General features: G+C 40.6%; 1 protein-coding gene across 1 annotated transcript in view; it reads right to left on the reverse strand.

Annotated features, from left to right (window-relative positions):
- Positions 1 to 3,379: 3,379 nt before the first annotated feature.
- FARSB (phenylalanyl-tRNA synthetase subunit beta) overlaps positions 3,380 to 13,627 on the reverse strand; it is a 41,827-nt gene continuing 31,579 nt past the window's right edge. The window contains exon 17 of the mRNA XM_062638874.1: positions 3,380 to 3,653. Within this exon, the coding sequence (XP_062494858.1) occupies positions 3,502 to 3,653 (152 nt within the window). The 3' untranslated portion in view covers positions 3,380 to 3,501. The remainder of the gene's footprint in view (positions 3,654 to 13,627) is intronic.

The raw sequence follows: 13,627 nt of genomic DNA on the forward strand, positions 1-13,627 counted from the left end.
AAATGTTATTGCAGCCCTTGGCAGGGATTAAAAACCAAACCAGCAGGCACTGAATTTGCCTGGTTCAATTTTCCAACAGTAACTTTGCATAACCCCTGCCTCTTAATCCATCCAAGCTTCTATGTGAAACTGCAAGTAAGCTTACACCTTGCTTTCCTGGATACGGGTGATCTAATTTAGCGGATGGAAGAAAATTATCTCTGTTTCAGTTTTAACCCTTCTAATACATGCTGCAAGTTAGGAAACGTGTGTACATCAATGAACAGGGTGGAAGCATGGCCCAGCAGCAGGTGGGATGTTGCACATTTGCTAAAACATGTGTAAAGCATGACCCTGTTTCCTGCTATAGAGGTGTCAGAGCGCATCACTTCCCCACTGTCTGTGCAGGACCGTGCTTGCTGTTGGACTGGCAGCGATGGCCATCAGTCTGCTGCCCTGCTTGTCTTCCCTCATGCCAGCTCAGTTTCAAGGTCACCGGGAGGTCAGAGGTGTCGCGTGTGCGTGAGGCCATGATCCCGGGGACAGCCTCCTGGCAGCAGCGCTGCTTTTGCTTCATCTGTTCCACGCTCACCTGCCAAACCAAGAATGATTTAAATTGCAAGCAAGCTAGCCTGGAGATGGAAACGGTCCCAGGATTTACCTTTACATAAATACTCTGGTACAGTAGCAACAGGGAGACCAGTGGCTGTGAGCTGGACATGGGCTGTTTGGAAAAGGACCTTTGCAGCACAGCAAGGACAAACCCAGAACTCAGTACTCATGTCCAGCTGAGTGGAGCTCAGCAGTTACCCTGACAGCACGTTAAAACAGGCTTTTACCTCTCTATCACCACCTCTTAAGCTTCTGCGCTTGTGTCCAGATCCCAAACAATGATCTATACCTGGAGCCAGCAGGAGCAGGCCAAAAGTAATTCATAATTGGGAATCAGTAGTGAAAAATCCAGCTTCCAACTCTACCTCAGAACAAAAATAAATCAAAGTTCAAAAATCACTCCAAAGTCATCACCATGACCAGACAATGCTTCCTTTGTCAGAGACCATAGCTACAGCAAAGAGCAAATGCAAAATTGAAGTGCTCACAGTGGCCCTCTGTAGCACAAAGCTGTGTGTTAACATACCTTGATGAGCTACGAGCAAGCTGCAAGCATCAGATAATTGGTTTTGGGCTACAAAAGACAGTGCCCTGCAATAAACATGCTAGATTTGTATGAAATGTCCCACTTACTAGGATTCATAGCTAATCCTGGGCACAGCACTACAGTAAAGCTTGAACTGGAGAGCTACAGCAGGGTCTGCAAGGCTGCTGGCACTGCATCTAGCTGTGAGGGGTTGATGGCTCTGAAGACTCTTTTCAGCCTTCCTCTTGATTCTTTTCCTCTACTTTTAGCAAGTAACTTCCCTGGGACACAGCTAATGTCCCACTTGTGGAGCATTTAGCTACCAGAACACAGGCAAATGGTATGAAAAAGGAGACGTGATAACTAAAAGCCTTGCAACACATGCCATGGCAGCTCAAGCCCTTAGTCCCAGCCTAATCTGGACTTCACACTCAAAAGACAGTAAATTCACAGGAGAATTGGGACACCCAGAGAGCCAGAAAATCTTGTGTAGAGAAATATATTTAGTGCACGTAAATATGCCTGTACTCTGCTGAAATGCAAATCTGCCATATTGTCTCCTAATCCCCATGCATGACACACTAATAAACGGGGGGGTTTAATACTTACCATCTGCGTTACAGATTGCTTCCCACACTGTGAGCTTGCTTGGTTACAGTTGTGTAGGCATCATGGAGAGATATATCCTGCAATCGACAAGCTGGCTAATCCCTCAGGGGACGTTAAAATGTGCGCTGCAGTTTTCTCACTCCGTGGGCACTGGAGTCAGTTGTGCAACTTACGGCCATAGCTATATTCTCATTTCATGTCTGTCATGCAGAGATAATTAAAATCTACACATCCACCTGAGGGGAATGGTAGGGTCTCCAGATGGGTAACTATAGTGCATTTTTCATACTGGATTAAGACTTGCGCCAAAAAGCCTTGCCTGTTGCCCTCCCACCTGTTAAGATTACCAACAGGGCCGTCACTGAAAAGCCACGGTGGGTCCAGTGACAGGGGATCTGTGCTGACTTGCAGCTCAAATGTATGAGCTTACCTCTCCTTTATCATTGCACGTCTCTTCTCAACGAGATAGTAACACCTTTCTCCAGCATCACCCAGATGTCCACTCTTGGACAGTTCTCTCCCGGGATCAGGGCTATCTGGCTCTTGCAATGGAAACAAGCCACAGCATACTGGCCTAATGCAAAATACATACTATCATTAGCCTGCAACATTAGCAATGGTTATAGTATTGCAAATGAGGGATAGCCAGCTTCATTAGCAAGCCAGGAAAGAGCCTGCTTCAGCATACTGAGCTGACCACCCACTCAGTGACCTTACACCAGAAAGGATGTATCTGGCATTGCTGTGCTGCATGGAGCTTCTCAATTTTCCAAATAGCAGAGGCACAATGAGCCAGGCTGTAGCATAACTGTTGCCAGAAAGCCACCTAGAAGGAAAAGGCTGACCTGTGAGAGGTTCGCATATATTACTAGGGGCAGAACTGCAAGAAAGTAACTGTCTGAAAGCTGCGTGCTGTGCAGCTGGAATCCAGAAAGCCGCTGGTGGGGTGGTGTGAGTGCTGTGGGACCATGCCAAATTCTGCAGACCAGTATGCCAGCCTCAGTCTGATAGAGGCTTTGATATTTTTCAGCTTCTCATGCAAAAGGCCACTGGCATATGCTCTTAAATGCATTTTCCCAGTTTGGTTTGGAGCTTCAAAAACCACCAGGCTTATATCAACCATGGAAAAATTTAATTCCACACCATCCCTTTTCTGAATTTAGAATGATAAAGGATCAACAGTTATGTCTGGACCAGGGCAGCAGATATTACACACATCTTGCTTGCAAAATAGCTCTGGTTTTCATGAAATAAGTTTGTTTTCCTCCTCCAGCCACTGATGACCACATGACAACCGTACAGAATAAAAGCTCAACTCCTTAGTTCTGCTCACATTCACTCAACATTTGCTCTAATCAATTATCTTATTTCATGCAATAAGAAAAGAATGAAATTCCTGTTATGCAGCCATAATCAGTTACAGTATAAAGCTGTGTCTGTGGAACATTTCTGATTTTGAAAACTAATCATGTGCTCTGCCATTACATTTCTCTTGTAATACACTGGGCTTTTACCCAACTTGTTTCTCCCTCCTCCCCCTCCTTGCCCTTTAAAAACAGTGAGGGCACGGTCTAGTCTGAGATGCCACATTCTTCCCCTGCAGAAGCCAGCCAAATTGCACTGTAAGGAACATATTTACCCAGGGAGCCAGACTCTGTTTTTCTAGTTTATTGGAACATAAAAGCACAAGCGGATGTCCCCCGCAGAGGAAGACAAAAGAGCAGAGGGTACTGCATGTGACAGTGGATGGCTGTAGGAGGATAAAAGTCCTGTCTTCACACGAAGGGCTCAATATTGATCTCTACGGCAGAGCAAGGCATGGTGAGCTCAAACTTGGTGATAACATCGGGGTGTAGGACTCCAAGTTTCCCAATGCTTTGACCTTTGGCAAAGACCTCAGCACAGCGACCAGGAAAGAAAGCAGAGCCTGTGAAGAAAGTGAGAGAAAAATCAATATTTCTCTGCTCCAAAGAAGACAATAGGCATTTAACACAGAGAACAAAGCTCTCAGTATTAAACTGTTCTCTGTGCTGAGATGCTAAGAAGGAGCAATCACTTTCTTGCATTAACAGTTGTCATGATTGATAGAGAATGAGGAAACACTTTGAATTAAAAATAAAATGTGCAGCCCAAAGCGTGGGCCTTTTTCACACTCCACTTGTTTTGACTAAGTTACTCTTGTAACAGAAATTAGCACGGATAAGTCGAGTCACAGGGCTACTGAAATGAAGAACTTTAGCAGGCTTCAGGGTATGTAACACCTGAATGTTTCCCACATTAGTCTGTTTAAAGAAATAAAGCTCACTGCCATCTAAAGGGTAAGTACGCAAGTCACGCTTGATTACATGTCACATAATTAGAAACAACCTACATTCCTCATCTGGAGAAGAGCTTTTAAGCAGTTTCATATATGCTGTAAAACTGTGGAACAATGAACAACTCAAAGGGAGTCAAAGATCGTCTTCCTTTTACCTCAAACCAAGCCCCAGGTTTTAAATGTTATTTGGGAGGGTTTTGTTTTGTTGGGTTTTCTTTAAATAAATATTGAATTTGCCATGAAGAACCTGGAAGAGCTATACAGACTTTTCCATGGAAAGTCTTTCCCAGCTGGGAACTTACCTGTGTGTGGTGGCTATCCCAGCAATACACTCATGCTGCCTCCACCATGCTTTTAATGCTACTGCCCTTGCAGACAGGGAACAGCTTTTTAACTTCTGGACAAGCTGGCAGGGACAACATCAGGGGCCAGTCAGCTTCCCTGCCCTCAACTCTTACTCTGCATCTTTATCTAAATAAGCCAATATCCAAAAAACCATCTTCTACAGGAAAAAATAGTTATTGGGTATGTGTGCAGTTGCATTGCTGTGGAGGAGAAACATCCCTGCTCTACTTGCGTCTGTGCCATAATGAAAACAACAGCTGAGGAGATGCTTGCAGTCCTGCTCACTGCCTGCTCACAACTGTCATGGTACTCAGCCCTCCAGCATCCACTGCATCCTGCAAAAGGACCGTAAGCATTTCCTAATGCAACTTACTCTATGGTTGTTCCAGATGCTATTTAAGGTTCAGGATCTGCCGGGACATTCTACTGCATTTACAAAGAGCTATTTAAAAAGGCAATAAAGGACAAAATTAACCTCAAACCTCAGGAAGATTTGCATAACACTGATCACTAGTGGTCAAGCCCAGAGATACATTCTTTGTTAGCTTCCCAGTGGAAATAATTCACTTAAGAAGTGTCTCCTATGAAGTCTGTAGTTGTAACTTGGAGCTAAAAAAATAAGAACAGCAATTAGGTCTTTTTCTTGTCCGATTTGCTGCAAGTGCAAATTAACTTAAATGTGTACTTCAATTTTGGCTGCCTTGTGAAACCTGACGGCAGTAGTAAATGATGATGGCAACATTACCTAAAGGCTGTTTTAAAAAATATCCAGAACCAGTATCTTTTAAACCATCCAGTTCCAGTCTCAACTACAAGCGCAAACCAGCTACTTACACTGGACGTACAAAAGTGACATTATCTAGCCCCTCGATGTTCCTGGCATGTGACTTTAGCCAAACAGACACTTGCCACTGCCAAGCCGCTCTATTCAAAACAAGTGTTAAAATAAAGCTTGACGAAACAAATTTAGACAGGAAACAAATGCCACACACAGAGATCACTCTTCAGATTGTGGGTGAAAACATAACCTAAAAATAAAGTACCCTTGTAGTTAGTGGTAAAGACTTTCCTATTTGTGAATAAAGCTGGTATTGTACCAAGGATGTGAGCAACACACAGTGACGTTCTTTTAGAAACTTGACTGTAAGCTTAAGCTGGCACAAGAGCAAAAACCAAGCAGAAGTACTGGCCTGGTACTCCGCTATGAGATTATAGGGAAAAAGAGCTCTGACAATATGGTTAGTTATAAAGCTGTGATTCTGACTTATCTTTCTTCTGAGCTGTCTTATATGTAGCCTTGGGAAAGTTACTTTATCTTCTTGCACATCTAGAACCAATTAGATCATGAGACTTAACTGTTTTTAAACTTCTTGTAGACATCCATGGACGGGGTCTAAAATAATACTGCACTATTAGGCAGTTTCCAAGATCTGTGCTGCTTCCCATTGTGTGAAACAACTTTATGTTTTGAGGCCCAAGAAATACTCTGCTACCCGAGCACCACTAGTTGTCGGTCTCCCAGTCAGAAGTTAGGTAGAAAATGGACAGGCAGCAGGGGACTTAAAAGCCTCACCTGACCCTCACATACACCACTACTGACCTTCCCTAGGAGGTTAACTTCAGTAGAAGTTCCCTTGCATTTAACTAAATAATACGCATTCATGAAAATTTTTGAAAACTGATGGAAATTTGTGACATTATATTGGAAACTATGAAATGGCTTAATGATTATGGCATAAAGTGAAGGGTTACATTACCTAGAATCTTAACACCCATAAAATGAATCCCTTCTTACTATGAGCCTACAGCCCAGCTTCATTAACACAAGTGAACTGAATCAGTGAATCACCACTGCCAAAAGGGAGGTGGTGGCTCTCCACCTGGAGAGGGGAGGAGAGTGGAAAGAAACCATACATTTAGTGTGCTCTGAATATACTGCCCCCAGCTACGCGTTAGGCATTGAGCCATATTTCTGTCTCATATGCAGCAACTGATGCTGGGCTGTGATGTTATTTTACTTTACACTTCCTTGCAGTGAAGAGGTTGATACATAATTAATATCAAGGGGGCACATTTACCTCCCCAAAGTGCAGAAAGTAGGACCTTCAAATCACCCCTCCGTTTCTACTTAATCTAACTCTGAAATGCTGGTTACTTCACAGTGTGGTCATTAGTGTGCCTGGTGCATTGCAGGCATGGCGCTTGCAGGGTATAAGTCTGTGACTGGAAGAGACCAGCCAATATGGAAATAAAAATGAAAGAACCTGCTAAAAACTTTAGGGTCCCTGTATGTCCAGTTAACATTTGGTTCTTGCACCAAAGAAACATGAGATAAGGTTTACAGACAGTTTATGAACTCTGGTTAATAATGAAACTATTATTATTATTACATGAATTACAGAATGCTTTAAAGCATATTCCTGCCTGCCAAAAGGGCCTCAAGACTACATCCAGCAGATAGGGATCTAAGGTTGTCTTTGTCTTAGTAACTTCTCTTTGACCATGCATGTAAGAGAAGGAGGTTGGCTCTCACCTGAGAATGGGTGTTGTTGACTCATGTACTCCTGGCCAGGGCACCGGAATTTGAATCAAATAAAATTTTCAGATCAAAAAATTCAGACATTGAAAGGGAAACATATAAAGGAAGAAAAAGTGCAGAAGAAATATGAAAAATCTGAGGGGAAAGTGGGAAAAAGAGAAACAAGCATTTGCAGCTGTGGGGAGTGTTCTGACTGAGGGACCAACCATGACTAGAAAGAGAAGTCTGAGCTAGAAGAAACTCCTTGTGCTGAGGACAACCTGCAGGCTGAGGAGGACCTGAGCAACCAACAGAGCAGGACAGAAAAAGAGGATTTGACAAAATAACCAGGAAACAAAGGTAAGGATTTTTTTTTTCCCCTTGATTTGTGTGTTTCTTGTATTACAAGTAAAAGAAATGGTGGTTTAGACTTCTAGCAAGGCTTGGGTTATGGACTGGACTGTCATGTCAACTCTTGAAGTAATGTATAAAACCTTAGAGTCAAGGTTGTTTGAAAGATATGTAGTTATGCTACTTGCACATATGGAAATAAGTGAAAAATGCACACACTATTTTATTGCTTGAATAAATCACACCATAAGTTGAGGCCCAGTGTTCTTAAGCTTCAATTAAGTCTTTATGCCAGGAGGAGTCCGAAGGGTGCTTTCCCAGAAAAGTTAGCAGCTGTGCCCAGCAGCTTTTGAGCAGGAGTTCAAAGCTGACAATAGAATTTGTTGTATCTGTGTATGTAATATCATCAAGAACAGTATGGTTGTGAACACCATTGTCTTCCTGAAGAAAGCAGTGGCCAAAGCAGTCCTGGAAGCACCATTATCAGCAGGTGTGCTAGGAAGGGGCTGTGTTTGCTGCTGGTGTAATTGTATTGAAAGGCTGCTCCTGCAGGTCTGGTTAGTTGCACCATCAAGTATGTCAAGAACCAAAATTCATTTAAATATTGTAACTTACTATATCATCCATTTTAAGGACAATGGATTTATCACTCTTGATATAGTTAATCCTTTCTGCTCTGCACAAAAACAGTACTTCATAAACTTCACCTTGAAGTGACCAGTGAGAATTCAAGGTCCTTCCTGATACAGACCTATGCAATGCCAGAGGAAGCAAGAAGGTCTAACAATGGAAATCCATCTCTTAATATGTCAACATTATAAATGGTAGTTATGAGAAAGGGTGGGGTGAAATATGCATTCCTAAAGAAGAGATGCCAAAGCCAGCCATGTCCTATGACATACTACAGGCAAGTGAAAGAAAAAAGCTACTTCTTGTGGCTGCAAGTAAGAATTTAATTTCCAGTGTTCAGTGATGTAGAAATAATACCTTTAATTAAAGCTTCTGTAGCATGTCCTCAAAATCTGTAATTGCCTCTCTGTATTCAGGCAACAGGGCCACTTTGATTGCTTTGGGGTAATTCTTTGGCCACTAATCCAATAGAGCATGTAGTCTTTAGCACATTTTCTGGCTAATTGACCCTCAAAGAGCTCTGAGTTCCTTGCACTCTTTGTTGTCAAACACCTTGCACAGTTTCTTCTCTCCACCTTACTCTCCCTCCTTTTCAAAAAGAAATAGATTAAAGTAGTATTATAAGCCTACAGTTGCACTAAGCCTTCAAACCCACTTGCTTATTCCTGTAATTTGAAGGAACATCGGAAGCTGAAGCTTAAGAAGGTAATAAGCCCTCCTCTATCGGGCCTCCAAAGTCTTTCATCTTAATTCTCCATCCCCTTAGTCACTCCAGCTGCCCTTTCACTACCTTATCCTGACTCACCTGGTGAAGTATTTACCTGTGCTACATTGGATCAAATTTAGTTTTCCAAGGCTAGATGTTGGTTTTCTCTTTAGGATCAGGTTCTTCACATTTTCAGCTAATTCTTTCTTTTGGCAGATAGGCTCAAATGCAAAGTCACAGGACACTACCAGATCAGTCAGTATTTTCAAAGGTAACTACCTTTTCCTGCCCATGTATGCAGTGAAGTCAGGCTCTCAGAAGCTCATACAAAGCAACAGCAACCTCAAAATCAGATCTTGTTATGAAGTGATTTACATTCACCTTATTTTTAAAATCACAGACATCTCAAATCTTGCATGATTTTTGAACATGCTGAGAGACCAACTGTTCTTTTAAGTTGCACGTCAGCAGCAGTTCTTCTCTATATACCCTCATGCACAGACAACAAGACTTTGGGATCAGCAGGATATTTATTAGCTTTAGCATCCTGGTTTGTAATCCTGATTAAAGCTGTGCCAGAACAACCTCCACTCTCTTGATCACACCTAACTGTAATGAAACATCGAGAAATTCAAATCAGTACAATCAAGTTGAAGGTAAGCATCTCAGTTACTCCTTTTTTTTTTTAATTTCCCAAAGAAAATAATGAACACTTGATAAGCTGACAGAGGAAGTATCTGTATGATGTGAATGAATATGTCCTCTATTTAAAGGACATCTTTCCATCCGTTTATTTTCCTATGTTTTTTTTTTTAAAAGCCTCCACACCTAAGTCACAGCAGAAGAGGGTAAAGGGACAACCAATTATTTACCTGGATTGGTACACTGGATATCCAAAAATAGAGTTGAATATTAGAGTCCTTGTACACACAATGAGGCTAGGGAACATGGAGAACCATCCACAAATTTGTAGTGGTCAGAAGGAATCATCTTCTTGTGTTACAAGTGAGTTGATGGTTCTTATTAATATGTATCTCAGGGAGGTTGTGAGAAAACCTAATTCTTCTATCTCATAAAAACTGTCATGCAACTCTACAATTGGACATTTTTCTATTCTGTAGTTGACAGTATTTAAAATTAGTAGGGATCAATGATACTGTTCTACAAATACACTGTGGAAATAATCCTAACACTGCTTGGGTCCAACAAGCAACTAACAACAGTTGTTTGTTGTGTGTTAAAGTGTCAGTGATGAATTGGGGACTGGTGTAGCTACAAACCTCTTTCCTTCATTTGCCTTGAGAAAAAGAGACCAACACAGGCTTTTAGACTAGATGTATTTTTCATTCTTGCTGTAGAATACCCCAGGAGCTTTAACAGAGGATGTCTGGTGTTGCTGGATGTCAGGTTCAAGGGTTTAATAGGTTTGGAGCTCCTCTTTATTTGCTCAGGGATTATACCACTGTCAGATACTTAAGATTACTTGGGTAAAATCACTGTGTTCCTGCTTTCCTAACAAAAGGTAATATTTGGGTGGCAGACTTTTTGGGTCACTGATCTTGGTAACAGGTTTTCATGTATTCAGTGCTGGAGTACCAGGGTGGCTGCTTAAACAATGCATACAGAAAAGCGTAAGTAGGAAACCTAGAAAGAAATCTATCAAATTCCATGTATTTTTAGAGAAAACAGTATTTGTTTATAAAACTCAATAAATTTTGATTTGTGTGGCAGTTGTGAGAAACAGCCATTCTACACTGGAGGTTAGTGCTGTAATGGTACCTCTACAGTACAGCTAATCTTTGCTTTTAGGCCAGTTTTATCTGATTTATTCAGAGTTAGCTGAAATGTTATACTTTATGCTCTCTAAAAGTCACAAATCTAAGTGGATATTGTGTCAAGGCTATCTATAAAACTACATAATTCCTAATCCCGAACAGAGTGCTCTTTTTTTTCTTTAAGATATCTTGCTATTTCACTTGAGTTAGAGAACATAGAGCGTTGAATATTAGAAAACTTAATTTCTTTCTGTTGCATGACTGTTTTTACCCCTCTTTAAATACCTAAAGAAATAATTCCTTCTTGCAAATATCAGAATCTGTCAGAAACTGGGAAACAGTAAACCCCATTCTTTATGATAAGGGGTATAAGATTATGTATGCACAGTATGGTAGCAGATTTTAGCTTTTAGAATCTGCTTTCATACAAGTACTAGAGAATATCAAGAACCAGCACTAAGTCACTCTAAAAGTCTACTTCAGTATGTCATGTTTCATTTCCACAGTTTGTACACTTCATGTCCTAGACCAAACTGTCCTCCCCTCCCAATGACTTGACATTACTTGCTGAGATAAATAACAGCCACCTGATGTTAATGCTCTCACAGCTACCACATTTCATGCCTTTCAGAAAATGACTTGACAAACTAGCATGGAATAACACATAATTAAACAATTAATCTCAGCAGTCACTGGAACTGTTAATCATTTTGTTTCAGCAACTAAGATTTCTGTTGCAAACCAGCACCTTGTGGCTGAAGCACAAAGATGCACCACTAGGAACAGAAATGCTTGAACTGGTTAAGTGTGAGCCAGCCCAGGGCCAAAAGTAGTGCTGAGTCTACAACAAATCTTGTTCTGTTTCTGGACCCAAACAAGGAAGGTCTTTACCCAGCACATATACATGAGTCTACACTACCTCAGCATTTCTTTGGTTATCTACTGTTTTCTAATACATACACCACAAGCAAAGGTAAAATCAATTCCTCCACCATGGTCAACAGAAACTAATCTTAGGATCTTGCATTCATGTTGATTCTAAAAGTTTGAGCAAAAATCTTGCAATTTTCTGTTTAAAATTTTATTGCATAAATGTTAGAAAAGACAAGTGAGATTAAATTTGAAGTGCTGCTCCTCTGTCTCCATATCACAGTTCAAAAATTGAACCAGATCAGAGAACTGCTTAACTATTTCTTTAAATTTGGCATGATTGCTAGCATTAGCATCACTATTGTAGTGACAACTGATACTCAGCCTATAGCCATAGCAGGCTGTGCAGGAGGTGAAAATGGAATTGAAGGATGAAGCTGTGGCACTGGTCAAGTGTAGCACTTTACACTAGAGAAGCTAATGCAACCAGGCCTGTGCCCTGACCATCAGCACTTAAGATGCCTGCCCCTGTTCACTGAGAAAGGAGATGTGCAACGATGCTATTTCTGCTACTCACTTGGATGAGCAAGTTTGTTTTTAGAGAAGGCTTTGCAACACTGAAAATACAGTAAGAAGTAATTTTCTATTTCAAAATATAAGGAAAAAGAAAAAAAATGGTAATTACCCAATTCTGTATTATATAATGTAAACTCTGCCAGACACTTAAAACTCTTGATGCAAACAAGATTTTTATCTGTTTATTTGTTATCTTTTTTTAGTCATACATCATAGCTACCTTTGGGGGCGGGAGGGGAAGAATTAAGCTCTGAAGAGGCCTCTCCATAAAGGAATAGCAGAAGAGCAAAGACTTAATGTCAAGGAGAAGAAATTAACATCTTGAGCTCAGGAAAACAAATGCCAGTGATTTAGATGGTTCTGGAAGTTGATGAAAACTGGTAGAAAATGAAAAGCCTAACTGTCAGGAGAAATGCTGCTATTTCTTGGAGCATCCTTAACTGTCAGAATAAAACACAATGGGAAGAGAAACACTGCAATCTTTATTAGTTAGTACGTGTAGAAAGATAGCTTGTGTCACTTTACAGGTTGACTTGACACTCCTCCCAGAATATTTCTGCAGTTCCCACAGATTTTTTTTCTCCCACTAATATACTGCAGGAAGCATACTTCTAAATGAGTCAATTCAAAGGAGTTTCTGTTCTGAAATTTTCCAAGTTTGAGGAAAAAAAAATTCTTTGTTCTCTTGTTCAACTTCTTTATTTCCTATGTGGGGAAAAAGTGTGTCAAATATGATTTGGTGATGAATGTGTAAAAGACAAAGAAGCCTAAGCCTGTCACACCTTTTATTATCCCATGCTATGCTAAATAAGTACACTTTTCCTTTAACTGATGTACCTTTTTTTATGGATAAGGCTTGTGCAAGCAGATTATACTTGAAGGGTATCAGGAAGGAACATCCAAAAACTTCCAGAAGAGGAGCTGAAATTAGCATAGAAATTGAAAAGCCCTCCTCGAACTTGCTTTTGATAGGGTTTTTTTCCATAATAAAAATCAACTGTATAACACAAAGCTAATGAAATTAGACTTATTTCCAGAACCATACTAAGGGTTTTGCAACAAACTTTGTGTTGTTTGGCCTAGCTGCATCACTTGCAACAGCAAAGACACCTCTGAGATGTCAAGTGCTATAGTGTCCTGTCAGTTTTATAAACCATGTTTACCTGGGGAAACTCCAAACACTGTAGACTCCCGCTTCAGATGCTTAAATAATATAAGCAACCTTCCTGGTTCAGATCTTTGCCAGGTACCTCCCTGGGTGTTAATCCAGTTACAACCAAATCTGAGGTATCAGCACTAGTGTGGAAAAGTACTTGTTAAGACAGAAATAAACTTGGCCTAAGTTTGTAGGGATTTAGTTCCTATAAATCTAAAATCCTGAATTTACTGGAAGGAAATAAAGTGCAGAGATAACAGACAACTAAAGTGACACTAAGCGAGCAGCCACAGCCATTTTATTAAATAGTCTGAGTTGTTAGAACCTTAGTTTTTCACATAACTAAGCTCCCTTGATGCTGCAGGGAAAACTGCTCAAGAGAAAAGAATGAGAAATTAATTAGAAATTAATTAGATCTTAAAGTAGTGGCCAACAGTGCAAAAGCCATGGGAACTAGTGACAAACATCAAATTTTGTATGATGCCCTATAATTAAGCAATTGTAATGATCAGCGCTGGAACTCTTGAAACCCCTTGTAGAGCTAGGGTAATACATTTAAAAGTACTAAAATCAGTCAGATTTAAAAAAAAAATTAAAAAATCAACAAACATGTCCTTACCTTTTAGTGTTAATGAATGAAGCTGACTCTGAGGGAGA

The sequence above is a fragment of the Pezoporus occidentalis genome, unplaced genomic scaffold (assembly GCF_034315485.1).
Source record: "Pezoporus occidentalis ecotype Australia unplaced genomic scaffold, CSIRO_AGI_Poc_V1 ctg59, whole genome shotgun sequence".
Taxonomy (NCBI): Eukaryota; Metazoa; Chordata; class Aves; order Psittaciformes; family Psittacidae; genus Pezoporus; species Pezoporus occidentalis.